Source organism: Typopeltis vanoorti, chromosome 13 (genome assembly GCF_054136105.1).
Source record: "Typopeltis vanoorti isolate ZY-2024b chromosome 13, IOZ_Tvanoo_1.0, whole genome shotgun sequence".
NCBI classification, from domain to species: domain Eukaryota; kingdom Metazoa; phylum Arthropoda; class Arachnida; order Uropygi; family Thelyphonidae; genus Typopeltis; species Typopeltis vanoorti.
Window position 1 is genome coordinate 31,053,803 of NC_143561.1, and position 20,602 is coordinate 31,074,404.

The 20,602-nt window shown below is 37.7% G+C and overlaps 1 protein-coding gene and 1 pseudogene across 2 annotated transcripts in view; one reads left to right on the forward strand and one right to left on the reverse strand.

Moving 5' to 3' along the window:
- Window positions 1–20,602, reverse strand: part of LOC150100027 (protein disulfide-isomerase A4-like) — a 193,690-nt gene that overhangs the window by 117,517 nt on the left and 55,571 nt on the right. For both annotated transcript variants that reach the window (XM_090403155.1, XM_090403156.1), the window contains one exon: window positions 536–674. In XM_090403155.1, coding sequence (XP_090259281.1) covers window positions 536–674 — 139 coding nt within the window. The remainder of the gene's footprint in view (window positions 1–535; window positions 675–20,602) is intronic.
- Window positions 1,924–2,040, forward strand: LOC150100028 (5S ribosomal RNA; annotated as a pseudogene).

Here is a 20,602-nt window from a genome sequence, read left to right on the forward strand (position 1 = left end):
GACCACAATTTGAAGTTCAATGGATTCAGATTGGGACTTCCAGATGTCCAATCAGATGATTAATAAAAATATGTTATCATCAAGTTAACTACTGATGCCGAAAAATCTTATCGGCACATGTACACAATTATAGGTTTCTATTAATTGTATTTCTGAAATACCATGGAAAAAAAAATATAAATAAATAAACAAACTAAAGACATGAGCACTCCTCTCGAAATCAGTTTAGCACTAGAGATTAACAAGAGAGAGAGAGAAGCTAAATGATGGTAAGATCAGCCAGGAATCATTGGGAGGATAAGTCATTTGCTCAGCTTGCTCTTGTATCAAATTTTACTTTAATGTTCATAATTATATAACTTTGAGTTAGGTGAATAAATAAAATGAAAATGGCTAAATAACTCGTGGCAAACTTTGAATATGCATAAACAAAGGACTCTCTCTCTCTTTCTCCAAATTCAATTGTATTATGTCAAAAGAAATTCCATTACCTTAAACTCAACATGATGATTACCATCAAGAAGATATTACTTACCATGGTGCATAAAATTCTACTAAAATTATATCTGCATTATTTACAATGTCCGTAAAATTTTCCTTTGTGAGAACTATCACTGATTGTGGAGGTGGTTTCCAGTTGGGATCAGCCTGCTCACGCATATACTCTGCAATTCCTGAAAATGAAACTGGTGCTAAATTTCTGCACTTGTAAATGCAGAAGTTTCCCACTTTCCCTTACCAAAAAAATTTGACTCGAAAATAATCCTGTCATTTTTTTTTAAATACTCAATGTAAGTAAACAAATGGTTAGAAAATAAAGATTAATATATAAATGATATTCCATAAACAAGATCTCTCTGAAATTAGAGGGACAATCAATATGCACACATGAAAGTATAATAGCTATGGTTAAGAAACTTAAGAAACCAGATATTTAGTATTAAAGGCTTATTATTACTTAAAATGCAATAAAATCCACTGGAGAAGATGAAATGAAAAAGATAATGATATAAGGATAAGAATATTTACATTTGAAATCACTGTTTATCTGATGAACAATAAAAATTACCTAATTACAATCAAAACAGAATGTTTCATTTGTTTAAGGTGACTAATAAACATCTCTATAATACATTCCAAACATGCAAAGCATATGGGGATCTATAATGGATGCTGCTAGCAATTGCTAGACAACACATCTGCTACGTTCAATAATCCAACTATTCATAAGATAACACCTCTGAATTGTATTGATCATGGAATATTCTTGCACATAACAGTTTACAAATATTATTATTATATGGTATTTCCATAGAGACCAGAGCCTCATCATAGGAGACCCACACCAAGGTTCGCGCACACAAACACCTATTATACCTCTCTTAAACTCATTAACTATCATGGCACTCAGAAGTAGTTCTGGCAATCCATTCCACTCACTTATTCACTACTCTCCAGGCAAAAAAAAATTTAGTTTGCACACCCTCACTAATCACAATATTACTTTGATACCTACTTTGACTATCTGTCATAGTAGGTATCAAAGGGTATCATACAAGGTATCATAGCAACTTATATGTTGCTATCATGTCCACTCTTCTCCATCTAACACCTAAACTTTGTAACCCACACACACTCAACCTATCCTCATAGGGAGCATTCCACAGACCTATCAGCAGCTCAGTCACTCATTTCTGAATCCCCTCTACTATCTTCTGATCCTCCAACAAATCCAGGTGACCAGATCTGTGCGCCGTAGTCAAAATGCAGCTGAATCATAGCCTTATAAAGAGAGATAATAACCACCCAATCTTTACTTGTTTACATGTTATTCAACATCCAAGTAATCCTTTAAGCTATTTTACCAACTTTTGCAATATACCCTCTAAACTTCAACTTTCTGTCTGCATTAATCCTGGTCTTGTCAGTGGCCAGTCAGTTTGAAAACTCCAGTTCTTGTCTGATCACTGAAGTTAAGCAAACCTGAGCCCAGTTGGTACTTGGGAGGGTACCCACCTGAGAACCTGGGTGGTGCTGGCATTAATTTTGGAGGTGCTTCCATAGCACAACTGGAGAAACAGTGGAACATCGTGCCCTTCAATTGGAAAAGACCTGGGCTCGACTCTCGTCATGACACGGGGAATCCTTATGTGGTCTTTTTCAATTGAAGGTGATTTAGCCGATCTTATACAAAAGTAGCAGTGTTTTTTCTCCTGGAAACTCAGGTTTTTCATTGAGCATACAGATAAATTGACCTTTAGAGCACATGCAATAAAATAATTATATATCAAGAAATTATATACTTGGTTTAATCCTTTATCTAAGTGTAAGCAAACAAAGTTTGTGCCTGAAATATAATCAGGACTAGGGCAACTCATATATAGAAGCTAATGACTTCACATCACTTACCTTAGCATCCCATAATATTGTCTATGAGTTTATTTTAGGTCTGCCTCTTTTTCAAGTTCCTGGAATAAGTCCTTCAAGAACTTGCATTAGTAAATCATTTTATCTGCTGATATGACCAAACCACATAAGTTGTTTCCTTCGAATCTTAGTTATGATGCTATCTCTCTTAGACAGGCAAAAGAACCATTTCTTTGTCTTACTTCAAGATTTGTGACATGATAAGTGTATGATAACTTTAAAAGCCATCTATTGCACCTCATTTCAAATGCCAGCAACCTCTTTTCTTCTTTTAAAAGGAGGGTCCAAGTTTCATTTCCATATAGTAGCACTGAAATAACTAGTGTGTCAATAAAGCATAATCTGTTTGTAATTGTAAGCTTGTTATCTGTCCATAGTGGTTTTAGTTTTTGAAGTCCTGTTGTTGCTTCTGTTCTAATATCGTATCTTGATTTGCCATCTTTATTAAAGATACTGCCTAAGTATTTAAACTGATGAATTTCTTTTATGGATGTATCCTCAAGGTGGATTTTTTTCAGTTTCTGCTACAGCACTTCCTTCTTGGTCAGATGTAGAGATATTTGTCATTGTTTTTGAGTACTTATGGTTAAGACATATATTTTTAAGAGTATAAGCTAATTTTGTGGTGATTTTCTGAAGATCTGATTTGTTTTCTGCTAGATGATCAATATTATCAGCAAACTTTAGATAGTTTATTCTTCTTCCTCTTACCGTCATTCTAATATCACAGTTCTCTAGGGTTGGTCTGTAAGCAGCAACCAATAATATATTTTGTCCTGATGGCTTTTATCTCACACCAGACAGCTCCAAACAAACTATCTCTGCCAGACCTAAAATCCTCTTTAACTTCTAGAAAGTTTATTTTTCACTTGGTTAGAGTATAATAAATTTAGTTTAATCCTTTATCCAAGTGTGAGCAAACAAAGTTTGTGCCTGAAAGTATCTTCAGGACTGGGGTAAGGTGGTACAACACCATGACACTCCTTGCAAAGGTGGAGCAAGCTACCAACACTCCTATCTCAGTATCTCCCATAATGCAAAACACATCTCCTTGCAGATATGTCTAATGTTATGCATTAAGGGAAGGGCCACAACCCAGACTAGTTTCGACCTTTATTGAGGTCTCTTCAGTGGGAGCCAGGCCTAAGTGGAGATACTAGGTAGAAGCATTAGCAGGTCATCTCTATCTATAGGAGTTGCCAATGGTGTGCCACCCTTTTTTAATAAATTACTCTGGATTTAGAGAAAGATGTTGAAAGTTTATTTTTCACTTGGTTAGAGTATAATAAATTTAGTTTAATCCTTTATCCAAGTGTGAGCAAACAAAGTTTGTGCCTGAAAGTATCGTCAGGACTGGGGTAAGGTGGTTTACCACCTTACCCCAGTCCTGAAGATAGTTTAATCCTTTGTGATGTGAAGTCAAGGCTTCTATATACGAGTTGCCCTGTCCTGATTATATTTCAGGTGCAAACTTTATTTGCTTGTACTTGGATAATGGATTAAACCAAGTATATAATTTCTTGGTATCTTTAATTTATAGAAAATGGTATAGTTAAAGGGACAAAATATAAAAGATATTCTGTTTTCAAGTAGGATAGAAGGAATATGGAGGTGGTAAACCACCTTATCCCAGTCCTGAAGATACTGTCAGGCGCAAACTTTGTTTGCTCACACTTGGATAAAGGATTAAACTAAATTTATTATAATCTTAAACTTCTAATTTTGTTGGCTGTAGTTCTTTAGCTATCATCAGCAATACTCCACCTCCATATTCCTTCTATCCTACTTGAAAACAGAATATCTTTTATATTTTGTCCCTTTAACTATACCATTTTCTATAAATTAAAGATACCAAGAAATTATATACTTGGTTTAATCCATTATCCAAGTACAAGCAAATAAAGTTTGCACCTGAAATATAATCAGGACAGGGCAACTCGTATATAGAAGCCTTGACTTCACATCACTTACCTTAGTATCCCATAATGCAAAACACATCTCCTTGCAGACATATATAATGGTATGCATTATGGGAAGGGTCACTACCCAGACTGGTTTTGACCTTTATTGAGGTCTCGTCAGTGAGAGCCAAACCAAAGGGTGATACTAAGGTTGAAATAATGCAGAAGTCATATTTTCATATACGAGGTTGCCAAAAGGCGTCACACCTTATCATTAAAATACTCTGGATTAGAGATAGTTGTTGGAAATTTTTCCACTTGGTTATACTATAAATTAAAGATACCAAGAAATTATATACTTGGTTTAATCCTTTATCCAAGTGTAAGCAAATAAAGTTTGCACCTGAAATATAATCAGGACAGGGCAACTCCTATATAGAAGCTTTTACTTCACATCACAAAATATAATAGTATAACCAAGTGGAAAAACTTCCAATATACCCTTTTCTGTCAATAAGGTCACACCGATGCCTATAATTTTTGGCCAAGTCGAGCTGACAAAAACTTCTCTCCTTTATTCTTCATACTTTTGCCATTCATGTACATGCATTTTAGTATTCCTCGTACCCACAATTTCCCTTATGTAATACCAACCTATTTGAATTAGAAACATGTGAAATTGCACTCAGCATTGCATAATTATTTTTGTACATATGCTCATTTATCCTAAGGGTTGCCAGACATGTTTGATTGTATCCTCCCCCAATATCTCTAGTTTCTCTGGTCTTGAACTTCCAAATGCTCACTAAACATATAAGTCATTTTGTCCATCAAATTTACTCTATACATCTATAAACTGCATGCCATTCCTCCTGCATAATCTCCTCTTTAACTCAATCGCAATCATTGCTCTTCTTCTCAACACCGTCCTATCATAGCAAGGCAGCAGACTCACAATTTTTTCTTCCTTACTCTTCATTTTCACTTCTTTCAACAAACTCTTTCATATCTTCTGTCCTTGAATATTTCTCCTTTTTCAACTCATTTGTTCCTGTCATAACAATCATTACATTCACTTCTCCCTTCTGAAAAATAACAGTTTCACTAACTTCACTAACATTCTTGATCCTCACAGCTGGGAAACATGCTTTCATCCCTTTCTCCTTAAATATACCTCTTACCACCAAATCTCCAAACAATACTTTCTCCTTATTTCTAGTGTCTTGCATTCTCATACTTTCCCTTTTTCTTTCATCCTCCTGCCTATTGTACCACACAACAATCATCTCTCCAGTCATTCTAGCTCCTGTCTTGTCCTGTGAAAGATGCCACGTAAGCAAGCTATTTCACTCCTTACTGTCATTTCATAACTCGCATTCCTTTCAGCCAGTTCTTTTGTGCTTTCATTCCATACACTATCATTCACCACTTCCACATTCGCCAGAACACTTTTGCTATTTTTCCTTACAGTGTTAATATTCATCACTTTTGTTGTTTTCTTGATTCTCAGAACTCGCATACTAAACATTTATGACACACTATTTCTCCAATCTCGCTTTCAATGCCATAACTCATTTATTCTTGGCAATGACATACAGTACTAATGTACTATAGGTTGATCAACCAACCTCTCATGTATGGGCTTAACAAAAAAAAAAAAAAAAAATAGGACATACACTTCATCGTACAAAATGCCTCATGCTAAACTTGATGAACCTGGTAGCCTTGGCAGCCATTTTCCTTGTATGCATTGGTGTCAGGAAAAATCACTTTCTAAATGATATCCAATATTAAATTTCTGAAACACACACACAAAAATAAATAAGATATAAAAAAAAAATCAGCTAACACCTCTTATTCCCCTTGAGTCCTATCTTTTGGAGACTGAGGGGACAGTTCAATCTCCACCAGTAGCCAATCAGAGATAGCTGGCCCAAGACTATTACTAAATCATGTTAGAGGTTTAATGGAATATTAATAGTACTGAGAAAAGATTAAAACTAATTTTAATACTTCCAACATTTCATCTCCGTCACAGAGACATCTTTGGGGATTACAAACACTTTTTGTAACAATACACACACAAATACAATACAGAGTAAAACTAAAGTCCTATCTAGGTGGTGCACCCTCTATGGGCATTTGCAGGTGGCCTGGGATGTAAAGAGCGATCTCTGATAATTAAAGTTTCCCAAATTTTGGGAAGTTTAATGCAACCGTATTTGTTTAAATCAGGTTGATTCATAGAAAGACTATCCAAAGAATAGTCTTTCTTTTTTGAATTTACTATGGTGGAGCATGGTAGTTTTTTTTTCCAGATCCTGTGGGATGTATCCAAAACATGGTCTTCAAGGCCAGATTGACCATAATCGTGTTTGCAGATGTAAGAACTGTGTTCTTACATCTGCAAGTAGTCAACCTATCTTCTAAAAGACTTAGCGAAGATGCCGTTAGTGCCCTAAGCCTCGGACACAATTTTGCCGTTGCACCTATTGAAGTTCCGTTATTGGACATTGTGTACAGCATCGAATGCGGAATCTGTCACTTAGCTCCAGAAACAGCCAATAACATCAGACTTGACATAGCTAACGTTCTCTCCTGTTCTTCACCTCCTAAAGTTAATTTATCTTCCGGTCAACTCTCTGCCCTCAAAAAATTACAAAAGTATTGTCATCACTAGAGCTGATAAGGGTTGCTGATAAGCTGATAAGGCCACTGTTGTTCTCAACGCCTCAGAATATAATCGGAAAATGGATATTATTCTCCGTGATCGCACTACCTACATACCACTGGAACACAATCCCACAAAAAATCAAGTTAAAAAATTAAAAAACCTACTTAAAAAAGTTTCTTCCTGGCCTCCTGACATTACAAAAAAACTCAAAACATTCTGTTCCCCCCCCCCCGATATACGGTTTACCCAAAATCCACAAACCACAAACAAAATCCACAAACACTCTCCCCTAAGACCTATAGTAGATGCCACCAATGCACCTTGTTACAAATTATCAAAGCAGCTAGCTAACTCTTTGACCCCCCTCACTGGTCTTACCTCATCTTATGTAAAAAACTCCACCCATTTTAAAAACTTAATTGAAAATCTTACTTTAAATTATACAGATATATTAGTCAGCTTTGACATCATCTCTTTGTTTACAAATATTGCCCTAATTGACACTGTAACACTCTTAAAAAACGTTTTTCCTTCTGATATCTTAGAGCTCTTTTCCATTGCCATCAACACTGGTTATTTCTCTTGGAAGAACAAAAGCTATAAACAGATAGAAGGAACCCCCCCTTGGGTTCCCCCCCCTCTCACCCCCTCTTGCCAATTATTACATGGAAAATTTTGAAAAACGAGACATTGACTCTTCCCTTCTAAAACCTTCTATCTGGCTAAGATATGTAGACGATGTGTTCTCTATTTGGCCTCATGGCTCAGACACATCAGATTCTTTCCTCACCTCAATAGTCTATATCCAAGAATCCAGTTTACGATGGAAAAGGAAAAGTTTACCCTTCCTAGACACCTTAGTAACACGCCTTCCTAATGGTAACCTTTCTTTCTCTGTATATAGAAAACCTACTCATACAGGCAGATACATTCACCAACTCTCCCACCACCACCCCTCCCAGCAATATGGCATTATTAAAACTCTGACCAATAGGGCCCACAATCTTTGTTCCAGTAAAACTGCCCTTCCAACCGAATTCAAACACATACACACAACACCTTCCTTTTCAATGGCTGTAATGAGTACAGAATTAAAAAAATAATGAAGTCCTTCCCCATTCCCCGACCATCTCTTCAGAAGGACTTCAGAAATGCCATCACCATTCCTTACATCCGTGGTACTTCAGAAAAAATAGCCAGATCATTAAAAAAGTACAACCTCCATACAGCTTTTAAGCCCCACCGTAAACTTGCTACACTTATCCGCTCCACTAAAGAGCAGCTCTTTCAGTGCCTGGTGTATATAGAGTACCTTATTCCTGTAAACTTGCCTACTTCGGACAAACAGGCAGGTCAGCATCCATCTGGTTAGAAGAACACAGCTCTTACATCTGCAAACACGATTATGGTCAATCTGGCCTTGAAGACCATGTTTTGGATACATCCCACAGGATCAGGAAAAAAAACTACTATGCTCCACCATAGTAAATTCAAAAAAGAAAGACTATTCTTTGAATCTGCATCTGCACTCAGGAATCAACCTGATTTAAACAAATACGGTTGCATTAAACTTCCCAAAATTTGGGAAACTTTAATTATCAGAGATCCCTCTTTACATCCCAAGCCACTTGCAAATGCCCATAGAGGGCGCACCACCTAGATAGGACTTTAGTTTCACTCTGTATTGTATTTGTGTGTATTGTTACAAAAAGTTTTTGTAATCCCCAAAGATGTCTCTGTGACGGAGACGAAATATTGGAAGTATTAAAATTAATTTTAATCCTTTCTCAGTGCTGTTAATATTCCATTAAACCTCTAACATGAATTCTTCACAGCACTTAAGCCTCAGCACACGTAATATTACTAATTATATACAGCATCCGGTAAAGAGAGGCAGATTATGAGTGCTGCCATCTTGTGGTCCCTAATCCTAACACCACGTTTACTGTCTGAAAATATGTGGGTTCTACAGTTGATTTTCTTGAGTTTACAGAATGAAAAACCAGAGTTTCTGGGAGGAAAAAACCACTTGCCTGTGCCATGACTAACTTGGGAACTGGTTGAAAAAAAAAACATAGTAAAAGTTCCTCAAGTTGATGACTAGAATCGAACTTCTACTTATGCTCTTTCTTTGGCCAGTCTAATACTGCGAATGGCCATGAAAAATCGCTTTCTAAATTATATCCAATATTAAATTTCTGAAACAAATACACACACTGAACTTTACATACTAAAATAAATAAGATATAAAATTTTCCTAATCCTAACATGTTTACTGTCTGAAAATATACAGGTTCTACAGTTGATTCTCGAGTTTATGGGATGAAAAACCTCAGTTTCTGGGAGAAAAAAACTGCTTGCCATGCCAGAGACTGACTAAACTTACAACGCTTTCTTTGGGCAAGTGGCACATGCCACTTCTACTGAGCTTCACAAGATATAAACAAAAATAATTACTAAAATTACTAATATTCACTAAAATAAAAGACTTATCCGGAGAACATATGCCACACAGCTACTACTACACTGCACTACTCTAAATATACAATGCATTATGTTTTTTTAAGAAACAAGGCTATTTACACCTATTTTCTTTTGATGTGTGAAAGGGAGTAATACGGTATGACAACAGCAGTCTTGCATGAGAATCACTGTGAATAACCAATACATAACAGGAGCAAGTGATACAGAGGAGCGAGTGAGTGACTATGGAGAAATTGCCTGGTGCAGTGGCATGCACAACCAGATGCTGCAATGACTGTTAGCTGATACTCATCTCATGTTCCAAAAAGAGCATGATGCTACTATGGCAGAAACAAAGGCATGGAAGAACATTTCAAAAATGAAATCCAGTCAACAAGAAATGCATTGCACTGAAGAGTTAAGCAGGGAAGAAGGTATGTCCCACAAATAAGAAATGAACCAAAATGTTTAGGTTGTGTGTAGGGGGGGGGGGTAATTCCTCAAACTAACATGTATGAAAGCTATATGTTGGTTTTGTAAGAAACAAGGCAATTTAGAAAAAAATTGCTTTGCCAAGAAGAAGGATGAAGAAAAACAGAAGAGCATCAAATGGCAGATTCCTACAGAATAATTATACTACATACATGTGAATACAGCAATGGTCGCATACAAAAACAGTACTTCTAAAGAAAAACCTCCGGAGATAGAAAACTAGACTCTGTGTAACTCAATCATTGATTGGTACACACACATTTGAAAAGCTATGGTTGAAAAAAAACAACTCACTCCATCAAGCATTGACCTATAAACATAGTCCAAAGAGAACTCATACAACAAAGGAGTGTGTGAAGTCTGGGTAAAATGGGTTGGGGGGGGGGGGGGGAGACAAATAAATTACCCTTGCTCATTCTAAACGGGAAAGGTTCAAAACAACTGTCAGAAGAAACTGGTTCCGTCATCATTATAAAATTCCTGACATGCACCCTGAAGGGGTGCACAGGATATGATAGTAATGATGTAAGTTTTTCATGTATTACTAACTTCCTATCAACAATTTTCTTCCAAATCAATCTGTTATCTGTCAAGACATTATCAGATCTTATCTTTCTGCCATCTAAGGCACTTTTTACTATATCAGTACACCTATATATCATGGTTTAGCCTCTGGGTCTAATCTTTCCTCTCCAATTCTGTTTAAGTGACCATACCACCTGAGATTAGCTCTGTTAACACATTCCTGGATGCTAACAATGTCAAGTTTGTTCCTAATATCCTTGCTTTTAATATGATATTGCTATTGATGCCATCTGTTCGCACCCCTAATCTTTCTCAGAACTCTCATATCTGTGGTCTCTAGTCTTTGGTCAAGTGTTTTATTATAACCCAGCTCTCAAATCCATAAGTTAAAACTGGTTTGACCACAGTCTTGAATTGACTAATTTCTCTCTTATTCCATATAAATTTATTCAGTTGACTTCCTACCATATAAGCTTTATTTGTCTATTTCCATATTTAATTTACCGTCTTCACTAAAAATTGTGCCTAAGTAGCTGAAATAATTTACTCTATAAGTTTTCCATTCACAATGCATTTGATATTTTCAATGTTTCTGCCTATTTTCATTGCCTTTGTCTTGTTATTGCCAATTTTCATACCAAATTTTTACAACAGTTATTCAGTTTAGTCAGGAAATCTTGCAGACTTGTACTAGATTTATTTTATCATTATTATTATTTGACACCTCCAAGGAGTCCAAGAACTCATCGAGGGAGGACACCTGCTCTACAACTCCATCTCCACCATTCTATCACCAACTCATTGCAACTACACCAATGCCATCTACAGCCAACCACCACTGGTATTTCTACAATCACAAACAGCCATGCCCATGGCAGGATTCGAACCCACAGCCTTTTGGCTGGAGAGCAGATACGCTATCCACTCAGCCAACTAGGCATTTAAAAGTATAATATCATCTACATCCAGTAAAGAGCTGAGATTAACATTGCCAATTTTCATATCAGGTTTAATACCTCTCCCCTTTATAATGTGATCCATATAGATCATGAATAATAGAGGGGATAATGTACATTCTTGTCTGGCACCAGAATCAACATCAAACCATCTTCCTGTACTTCCTTCAATTCTAACTGCTGACTTAAACTGCTTACAAACTCAAATAAGACTAAGCATTGCTTGATATAATGCCCCATTTGATACCATATAACTGTAGTGTTTTGAATAGCTTTTCTCTTGGCACCATGTCATATGCAGAAGATGATATTGCAGGGGTCTACAGAACTTAAATACTGATCTTTGTTATATTCCCACAATTTCTCAAATATTTGTCGTAAAGTGAAAATCTGATCCTGACAGCCTCTATTTGGCCTGAATCCAAATAGAGGCTGTCAATCCTTCTCAACTGTTTCTTAAGTATACTTGCATATTTATGTATATTTATGCAAGTATACATGCATAAATCTTACCAGGAGTGCTCAGTAGAGAAATAACTCTATAATTCTCACATTCAGTTTTATTTCCCTTTTTATAGATGGGTACTATGAGAGTTCTACTCCAATCATCTGGAATTCATCCCTCTGTCCAGTCCTTCTGAACTATGCAGTGCAGTCACTGTAAGACTTTTATACCTCCATACTTGGAGCATTTCTGGTCGAATATCATCTACTCCCATTGCCTTTCCACATTTCAGGCTTTTGATGGCTTTTTTTTACTTCAAGTATGGATATGTATTCCTGATTGAATGCCTGTTGAGTGTTTTTTACCACTGTGCTATCACTGCTTGTTTCATTTAGCAATTTTTCAAAGTAAGTAAAAATGTACTAGAGGTTTACCAATAACCATTCAAGGGTGGGAACCAGAAAAAAATTGTAAGTATGCTATGTCAGCGATATTATGTGCAGAATCAGGGAAACTACAGTTATTAAGAGGGGGGGGGGGATATGCAGACTTTAGAAAGGCAGTTGAGTTAATGAATGATATAATATGCCTTAGCAAGTACGAAGGACAACAAATCAGAATGGGATAGTTAGTATAAGGCATCAGGATGGGGTGGGGGGGGGGGACTAACAGGCTTCTGCATTTCATGTATACTAATACCAGGAGTATTAGGAACAAGAAGGAAGAATTTTTGGCCTTGGTTGGCTCTTCCAGGCCACAGGTTATTGGCATTAGTGAAACATGGCTGACAGAAGATGATATAGCTAGTGGGATAGAATGTGAGGGGTATAGTGTGTTCAGGAGGGACAGAGAGAATATAATTGGGGGAGGAGTATTATTGATGATAGCTGATGAACTGCAGCCAAGGAGAATTGAAGTTGTATTGCAGAATAGTGAAAAGAGCTCATTTGAGGCTATTTAGTGTGAGATTGAGACTAACGAAACAAAATGTACAGTTGGGTGCTGCTATAGACCAGATGATGGAATAGATGGTGGAGATAGTATGCATAGGCAAATTGATGAAATGAGTGGAAGGAGGGTAATTATTATGGGGGATTTCAACTATGGTAACATTGATTGGAAGGAGGAGAGGACACATGTGAGGAAGGAACTGGATTTTATTCAATTATTACGGGATAACTATCTGAGACAGCATGTAATTCAAAATACTAGGGGTTTGAGAGTGCTTGACCTCGTAATAGCATCTGAGAATTTGACTGTAATGAATATGACCATGTTACCACCTATTGGTGAGAGTGATCATAAGGTCTTGACCTGGGAGGTGGCTAAAGGTGTGCAATTTTCAATTAAAATAGGGAATTACATGTGGAATTACCAGGCTGGTAAGCATGACAAGCATAGGAGATTGCTTGGTTCAGTGCCATGGCATGTAAAACTGCAAGGGCTGGATGTTGATAGTGCATGGGAGGTGGTTAAGGAGTGTTTGCAGGAGGCAATGGCTGACTGTATACCTAGAGTCCGAATAATAAATCAAGTAGGGGTTAAATGGATGAATAACACCATAAAGCTTGAGCTGCAAAAAAAGAAACAACTGTGGAGGGAATTTAAGGAGAAAGGTGACCTGCAGGCAAATGAACGGTATAAAGCGTAGGCCAGAAGGGTAACGAATGTGGTAAGAAAAGCAAAAGCGGATTATGAAAGAAAATTAGCCATGCAGGCTAAAGAGAATCCCAATCAGTTTTTTTGATATGTTGCAAGTAAAAGAAAAAATGTATACGGCAGAATGATTTTAAAGAATGCCGATGGTAGGGAGGTAACTGATACAGTTATAGTGGAATTACTGAGTGAGCACTTTGCAGGAATGAAGGAACCAACAGCTTATATGGGAATTGTGGTGAATGAACTAGAGGTGAATAGTATTACAAAACCTCAATGTGAATACATCTGTGGGATTGGTTGGTATGTCAGCTTGTGTCATATGTGAAGCGGCTAAAGATTTGTCAGTGCTCTTGACCATTTTGTTTAATTTGAGTCTCGGGTTTGGGTTAGTCCCAAGTGGAAAGAGGGGAAAATAGTTCTGCATAAAGGAGGTTCCAAGACTGCTGTTGCAAATTACTGACCGATCAGCATATCAGGAGTCGTTGTCAAGGTCTTGGAGAAAGTAGTCTAGAGGAAAATACAGGAATTGATAGATGAAAATGGGATACTGTATGGGGGACAGCATGGTTTTGTGAAGGGTAGATCATGTCTCAGTAACTTGCTCATGTTTTATAACACAGTGATGGCTGAACTGGATAAGGGTAATGGGTTTACAATGATTCCGGTGGACCTTGCTAAGGTCTCTGACAGGATACCACACGGAATTCTAATCAGTAAACTGCAGCATACAGGGATGGATATAGGATTGATGAGATGGATAGGAGGGTGGTTGATGGAGAGATATCAGAGAGTAGTTTATTCAAGAGTAGAGTCCAAAAGATGGCCTGTGACTAGTGGTGTGCCACAGGGTTCTGTTTTTGGACCACTACTGTTTAATTTGTTCATTAACGATATAGGAAAAGATGTGAGAAGAAGTCTTCATTTGTTTGCTGATGATGCAAAGTTGGGTAGAGCAATAGTGAGTGTACAGGATGTCAAAATTTTGCAGGATGATTTGGATAGTTTGGAGGACTGGGCTAAGGAGAATGGATGTCAATTTAACATGGCAAAATGTAAGGTTATGCATTTTGGGGTGAATTAGTAGCAGAATATCACATTTGTGGAACCATACTCCAGGAGATTGACGAGGCCAGGGATTTGGGAGTGTTGGTGGATAGGGAGTTGAAGTTTAGGGGACAAATTGCAAAAGTGGCTAAATCAGCTCATCAAATCACTTGGTTACAGAAGAATACTTTGATTAGCAGAGACAAGCAAGTTATTGTTCCTCTGTATCGAGCCTTGATAAGGCCCCCATCTTGACTACCGTGCCCAGATCTGGGTGCCCGGGGTTCTTCTTGGTGGAGAAGATCCAGAGACAAGTGACCAAGATGAAAGCAGGTCTATGGAATGAACCTTATGAGAACAGGTTGAAGATTTGCAGGTTGCAGAAATTGGTTGCTATGCAGAAAAGGGGTGATATGATTGAGACATTCAAATTACTGAAGGTTTCTGTAAGATTAATTCAGAGGATATTTTTCAGAACAGAACTGGTGGTAGGAGGACTAGCAGCCATCCATGAAACTGGGCAAGAGTGTGGTCAGCAAGGGTGTTAGAACTAGGTTTTTTACTTAGAGAGTGGTGAATGAGTGGAATAAGCTGCTAGTCTGTTGTGGGCGCCATGACTGTGAACGAGTTCAAGGCAAAGTATGATAGATACTCTGTGGATGTTGAATAGTTGTTCTTGACATGATGTTCTCCCTCGATGAGTCTAAGGACTCCTTGGAGTTGTCCATAATGATAATAATATCTCCTTGACTGAGATGAAATATAGGAGTGATTAAACATATCGTTTAATTATTTATGTGCTGTATTTAATCCATTAAACCTTATAATGATGTTAAAAATTAATCCATACATTATGCAGCCCTGTCTCACACCAGCTCTTATCTCAAACCATTCTGTGTTGTTTGTTGTGCAATAACAATTCTAACTTTCTTTATATATATTTCTTTTAAATGTTTTCACAAATTTAGCAGAAATTCTAATAACTATCCTCAATTTCTATGAATAATGTCAAAAGATTTGGAAAAATCTATAAAATTTAGGTGTAAGAAGGTTCTAAAGGAATACATGTATTAGGAATATTTGAATGAGTACTTTCAACCAATAAATAATCAAAAGTACTCATGACAGCAAACTGGGCATTATCTGGTCATTAAGAAAAAATAAATAAATATGTAAAATACACACAAAGAATAAACAAAATCAACTAGTTTCAACACAGTTTCACCACAGAATAATTATATTCTTATTTAATCCTTTATCTAAGTGTCGTCGTCTTCGTCGAAGTGTAAGCAAGCAATTTTTTGCATGCGAAGTATCATCTTCACAACTAGGCTACTTGTAGATAAAAAGTGATGAGTTCACATCATTTGCCTTGCCATCCCATAATGCAAAGCACACATTCTTTCAGACATGCATTAGGGAGAGGATCACTATACAGACCAGTTTTAACCTTTGGATAAGTGAAGGGCAGTCTCCAAAAATTATATGATCATTCAGGTGAACGCTCAATGAGTGACCAGAAGGATCATCTTAACTCATTAACTCTCGATTGCTCCAAGGTACTCAAACAGTGGTTCCACTCAGTGACAAATCCTACTACTGAGCAGAACCACTCATTTCCAAGGGAAAAAAGTATCTGCCAAAGGACCCCCCAGTAAAGGCTATATCAGTAGAAGCCATACCATAGGCAAGCATCTAATGGAATGCAGTGATCAAGACAACTTGAGCAGACCCCACTGATGTGATCTTCCACAAATCAGTGGTCAATGTTGAAAATAATGCAGAGGTCATATATTTCCCATATAGTAAAGAAGTGTATCACTTAATTATCAAAATACTCTAGATCAGAGATAGATGCAGAAAGTTTTTCCGCTTGTTTATAAAGTAAATTAAACTTGCCAAGAAATTATATTCCTGGTTAATCCTTTTCTCGGTTTGGCTCCCACTGCTGAGATCTCAATAAAGGGTGAAAAAACTATTATGTAGGCTTCTGTGGAAAAAGGACATACTTCAACTGTGTAGCCAATATTTTTACCACATGGAACAACTAGTAGTAAAACTGTTTAATAAGTCACTCATGTAGTTTTGTGAAAATTCCTATTTTACTTCATCAGGATAATGGATAACACTTCTGGCAAGATGGACTGGAGCTGTGGTTCTTTTATCCCTTTGTCAGTTTCTGAAAGAAAAAAATGTAAATTAGGTTTGTTTAGTGAGCACCTGACTTTCCCCATTGTGGGCTGATTTGCAGGTGTATTTCATACTACTCATCTGCACAGAGCAATTTTGGAGCATCTGTGTCTCATCAGAGTGGGTGGCAGCATTCGCAAAAATGTTTGTAGCCTTTTTGTGTAGGAAAGTTGCAATCTGGGACATTGACTTCTCAGTGAAGCTGCCATGTTGAATGCCATGTGGATGCATTGTTTAGTATGATTTGTATTTTTTATTTATTTATTTTTTTTTTTTGAGTCTGCCATATGTCACCAGCTTGGTCTGATCATCACATGTACAGGATCAGCTTGTTTTCTGTGTCTAGCTGAGTGCGTTGGTTCAGTAACAGGTAAAGTTGTCCTACTACTTTGTTAGCTTTTGGGCAAGCATAATTTAAATGGTTTGCAAAGCAGAGTCCTTTGTCTTGTTGTATCTATCTTTAAGTATTTGGCAACTGGCTGCCAGGGAATAGGATGTCAAAAATCTATGACTTTGCCTTCAGGATGTGCCCATTTCCTTGTAAAGAGGATAGTAACACTCTTGGCTGTGTTGACACTGATGCACCATCTTCTGAATCACTGCTCTAATTTTGAGATAGCGACCTGCAGATTTTAAGTACCAATCTTGGCCTTAGGGATCAGGTCACTGTGGTGCCATCTGTGTACTGAGCCCCTGTTGTGATGGTTGTGAAGAGGATGTCAGCCACATGCACAGCTAAGAGTAAAGATGACAGTAGAGAGTTATGAGGAACTCCTGCTATAATTCTGCATTTGAATGATCTGCTTCCCTGTAGTTTCACACAAAGCTTCCCATCTTCAAGATATAAACTGATAAAGCTAGTCAGGCCTAATGAGATCAATCATGCCTTTGCAACATCAAGAAAGAGCACTTGTGTGCTGTCTCCAACTGTATCCCACACTAATGTGTTCATACTGACAATTTGTTGTATACAGCACACAGTGAAGCGATTCTCACAAAAGCCAAACTGCTCATTGGGTATGAGGTTTTTTTTCTTCTCGTGATTTTTGAAGTCTTGTCAGTATCACTCATTCAGCAATCTTTCATAGGCAGGACAGTAAGCTGCTTTGCTTTTCCTGGTCTCCGGATTAAGATTATGTCAGCTTCTTTCAAGTGTGGCAGAGTGTAGTGAAATCTTAGCATTGCATTAATGATTGCTACAAGGTGCATAACAGCTTCATGGGATAATTGTTTGATGACCTTGTTGGAAATCCCATGTGGGTCCAGTACTTTCCTTAGCTTCGTTTCTAGACTATTTCTCATATTCCAGCAGCTGATGCCATTTGGTTGTCATTTCAGATATTTACACATTTCAGTGTGTGGTGTACACAAACGTGAACTTTCCTGACCAAATCTAGGTCTACATACACGTAGTTTGGGCAGCACTATTTTTCTAAACTGTCGGCAAAAGCTTCTGCTTTCTCAGCATCATGATAGACCAAACTACTTCTCTATTCATAGGTGGGAGGGGTTTGCAGTTCATTCTACAAGCTTTTATCATCTTCCATAGTGAGTTATCCTCACTGTTTAGGAATAGAAGTTTCGTTTCCTACTGTTGGTTCCAATGGTCCCTCAGTACTTGTTGGACTGAATAGGTGGCTCTGTTGAGGGTTTGTCAAACTTCGGCTATCATCTGTGATACTGCTGCCTCTCTGTTCTTGCAGATAAGATTCTTGATTTCTTCTGCTTAGCAGTTACTGTTTGGGCATGGCATTATGAAGGAAACAGCTTAGAGTGCTGTTGTTATCTATTTTTCCAGGTTGTGTATTGAAGTGTAAACCCAGTTCCACTATTAAATCTCTTTACATCTGTACACCAAAGGTAAAGGGCACTATGTCCTCTTTTTTTTTTTTTCTTTTTTTACGGAATTGAGTTATAGGCATATTTTAATGTTTTGTTTCATGCTCTTTTCAGTTGTGCAAAGCACTATCTCCTGTGTGTAATAATAAGGTGTACAGATATTTGACAGCAGGACTGGGCTCATGCACTCAAGGAGTGTGTTAGCTTATTCCAGTTAATTACTAAAGATAGTCAGGAGCAGTTTCCTGTTCTAAACCTAATTAGAACTGGGTTGTGTTCAGAACTTAGATCATCCACCAAATTCAACATGTATTAGTGAGCAACAATTCAGAATATGGCAATGTCTAAAATGTCAGGACGTCCTGGCATGCTATAGTGTGTAGGTTCTAGAGATGTTGATAATCCCACAACAGTGATATTCCTTGTGGTGGTGAGTGTTGAGGATTTTACTATTCCATCCGGCAGATGGAGATACTAGACATGAACCGAGCAGTGCTTTGTACAGGGAGTAGATTTCCAAGCTCTCTGCATTAGCTGTCTGGATTTCCATTCCCGTGATCTCAATGTTAGCAGATTAGGGATTTTTGATTTCACTGTGCTTGATGTTTATTTGATATACCCATGCTGCTTCCCATGGCATTGGGCCTGTCATCGCAATATAAAACATAGTTTCTGAGCCTTGGATTGTCAGCTGGACATAGATGCATTCTGCTAACCTAAATTATGTCAGTATCATGGTGCATCGTAAATTCTTAAAGTTCATACATTTTGTTTCCTAAGCCATTGGCATTCCAGAATATTATGTGAATGGAATAAGGTCTTCTACATTCGTTAACTATCATTGATAAGTGGGAGAAATGCTTGCATTTGTCTCACAAACAAGTTTATGGCTTCTTGATTGGGGGTTGGATTTGTAATGTTCAATAAGCATGTCTGTCAGAATGACTGCAATCTTGGCAGTTTTATAGGATCTCGTGTTGATAATCTCCTGGTTCTGTTGCTTTTTTAGATGACATCACTTTTGCATATGAGGCATGTGCCTGTGCAGGTTTTAGTGCGTTTTTGGATTTTTGGGGGTTGGATGCAGTAGGTTTTTAACTCTATCTTGTTGTCAGGCTAGGCCTGAGTTGGTTCTGAAGTTCCTTGAAGATCGGATATTCTCTGCACCCTTTGCAGTTGGCAGGGTGTGGTCCACCACAGTTGACACATTTTGCTGATTCTGTTCTCAGTTTCTTGCATGTAGTTATGTGATTGTTCTCCACATGATGCAAAGCTGTACTACTGTGAATGATCAAATATTGGACGACAGTGGCATTAGCCATTGGATACCCTTTGACTTGATGATCGGGTCACAGACAGTCATGATGTCAAGGATCTCATGCTGCTCTTTACTGATTTTGACCAGCACAAGTGGCATTAGTCATTTGTCTGCTATCAGTATGCAGCTCACTTTGATGGGCCACAGCCAGCAATTCTGTAGATCAACTGCCACTTCTTCAGTAGTACTGCACAACACCACCTTCAGGATTTTTTCGCTTTTCAAGGCAAAGGTGTGCTAGGATGAGGAGCAAATGATACCAAATGATATCATTTGCTCCTCTTTTTTCATCCATGAATTTGGTAATTGCACAGTAGTTAACAACTGTGTGGTTAAATGGTGTTCTTAGTCCTGCTGAACTCTGTTTTACAGATTTTTAGAACTGAGATTGGTGCAATCTACTGCACCTTGTCTTGCAATGACAAGTGGTATTCTTTCCCTTTTGTTGTTCTCTGCATCCATGGGCATTCAGTTGTTTCCCTAAGTCGTTTTTGCAGCTGACTTGTTGGAAACAGTGTAGGTCTGTGCTAGGTTCTTCTGTGGCCTGCTCCTGCTCTTTTGCTGGCCTTGTGTTGGGAATATTGGGAGATGGACTGGGGCATGCATTTGGGGAAACAGTGTGGCCATTTCTTCTCCTGGACAATGCTTATGCATCTTGAGCTTATTCAT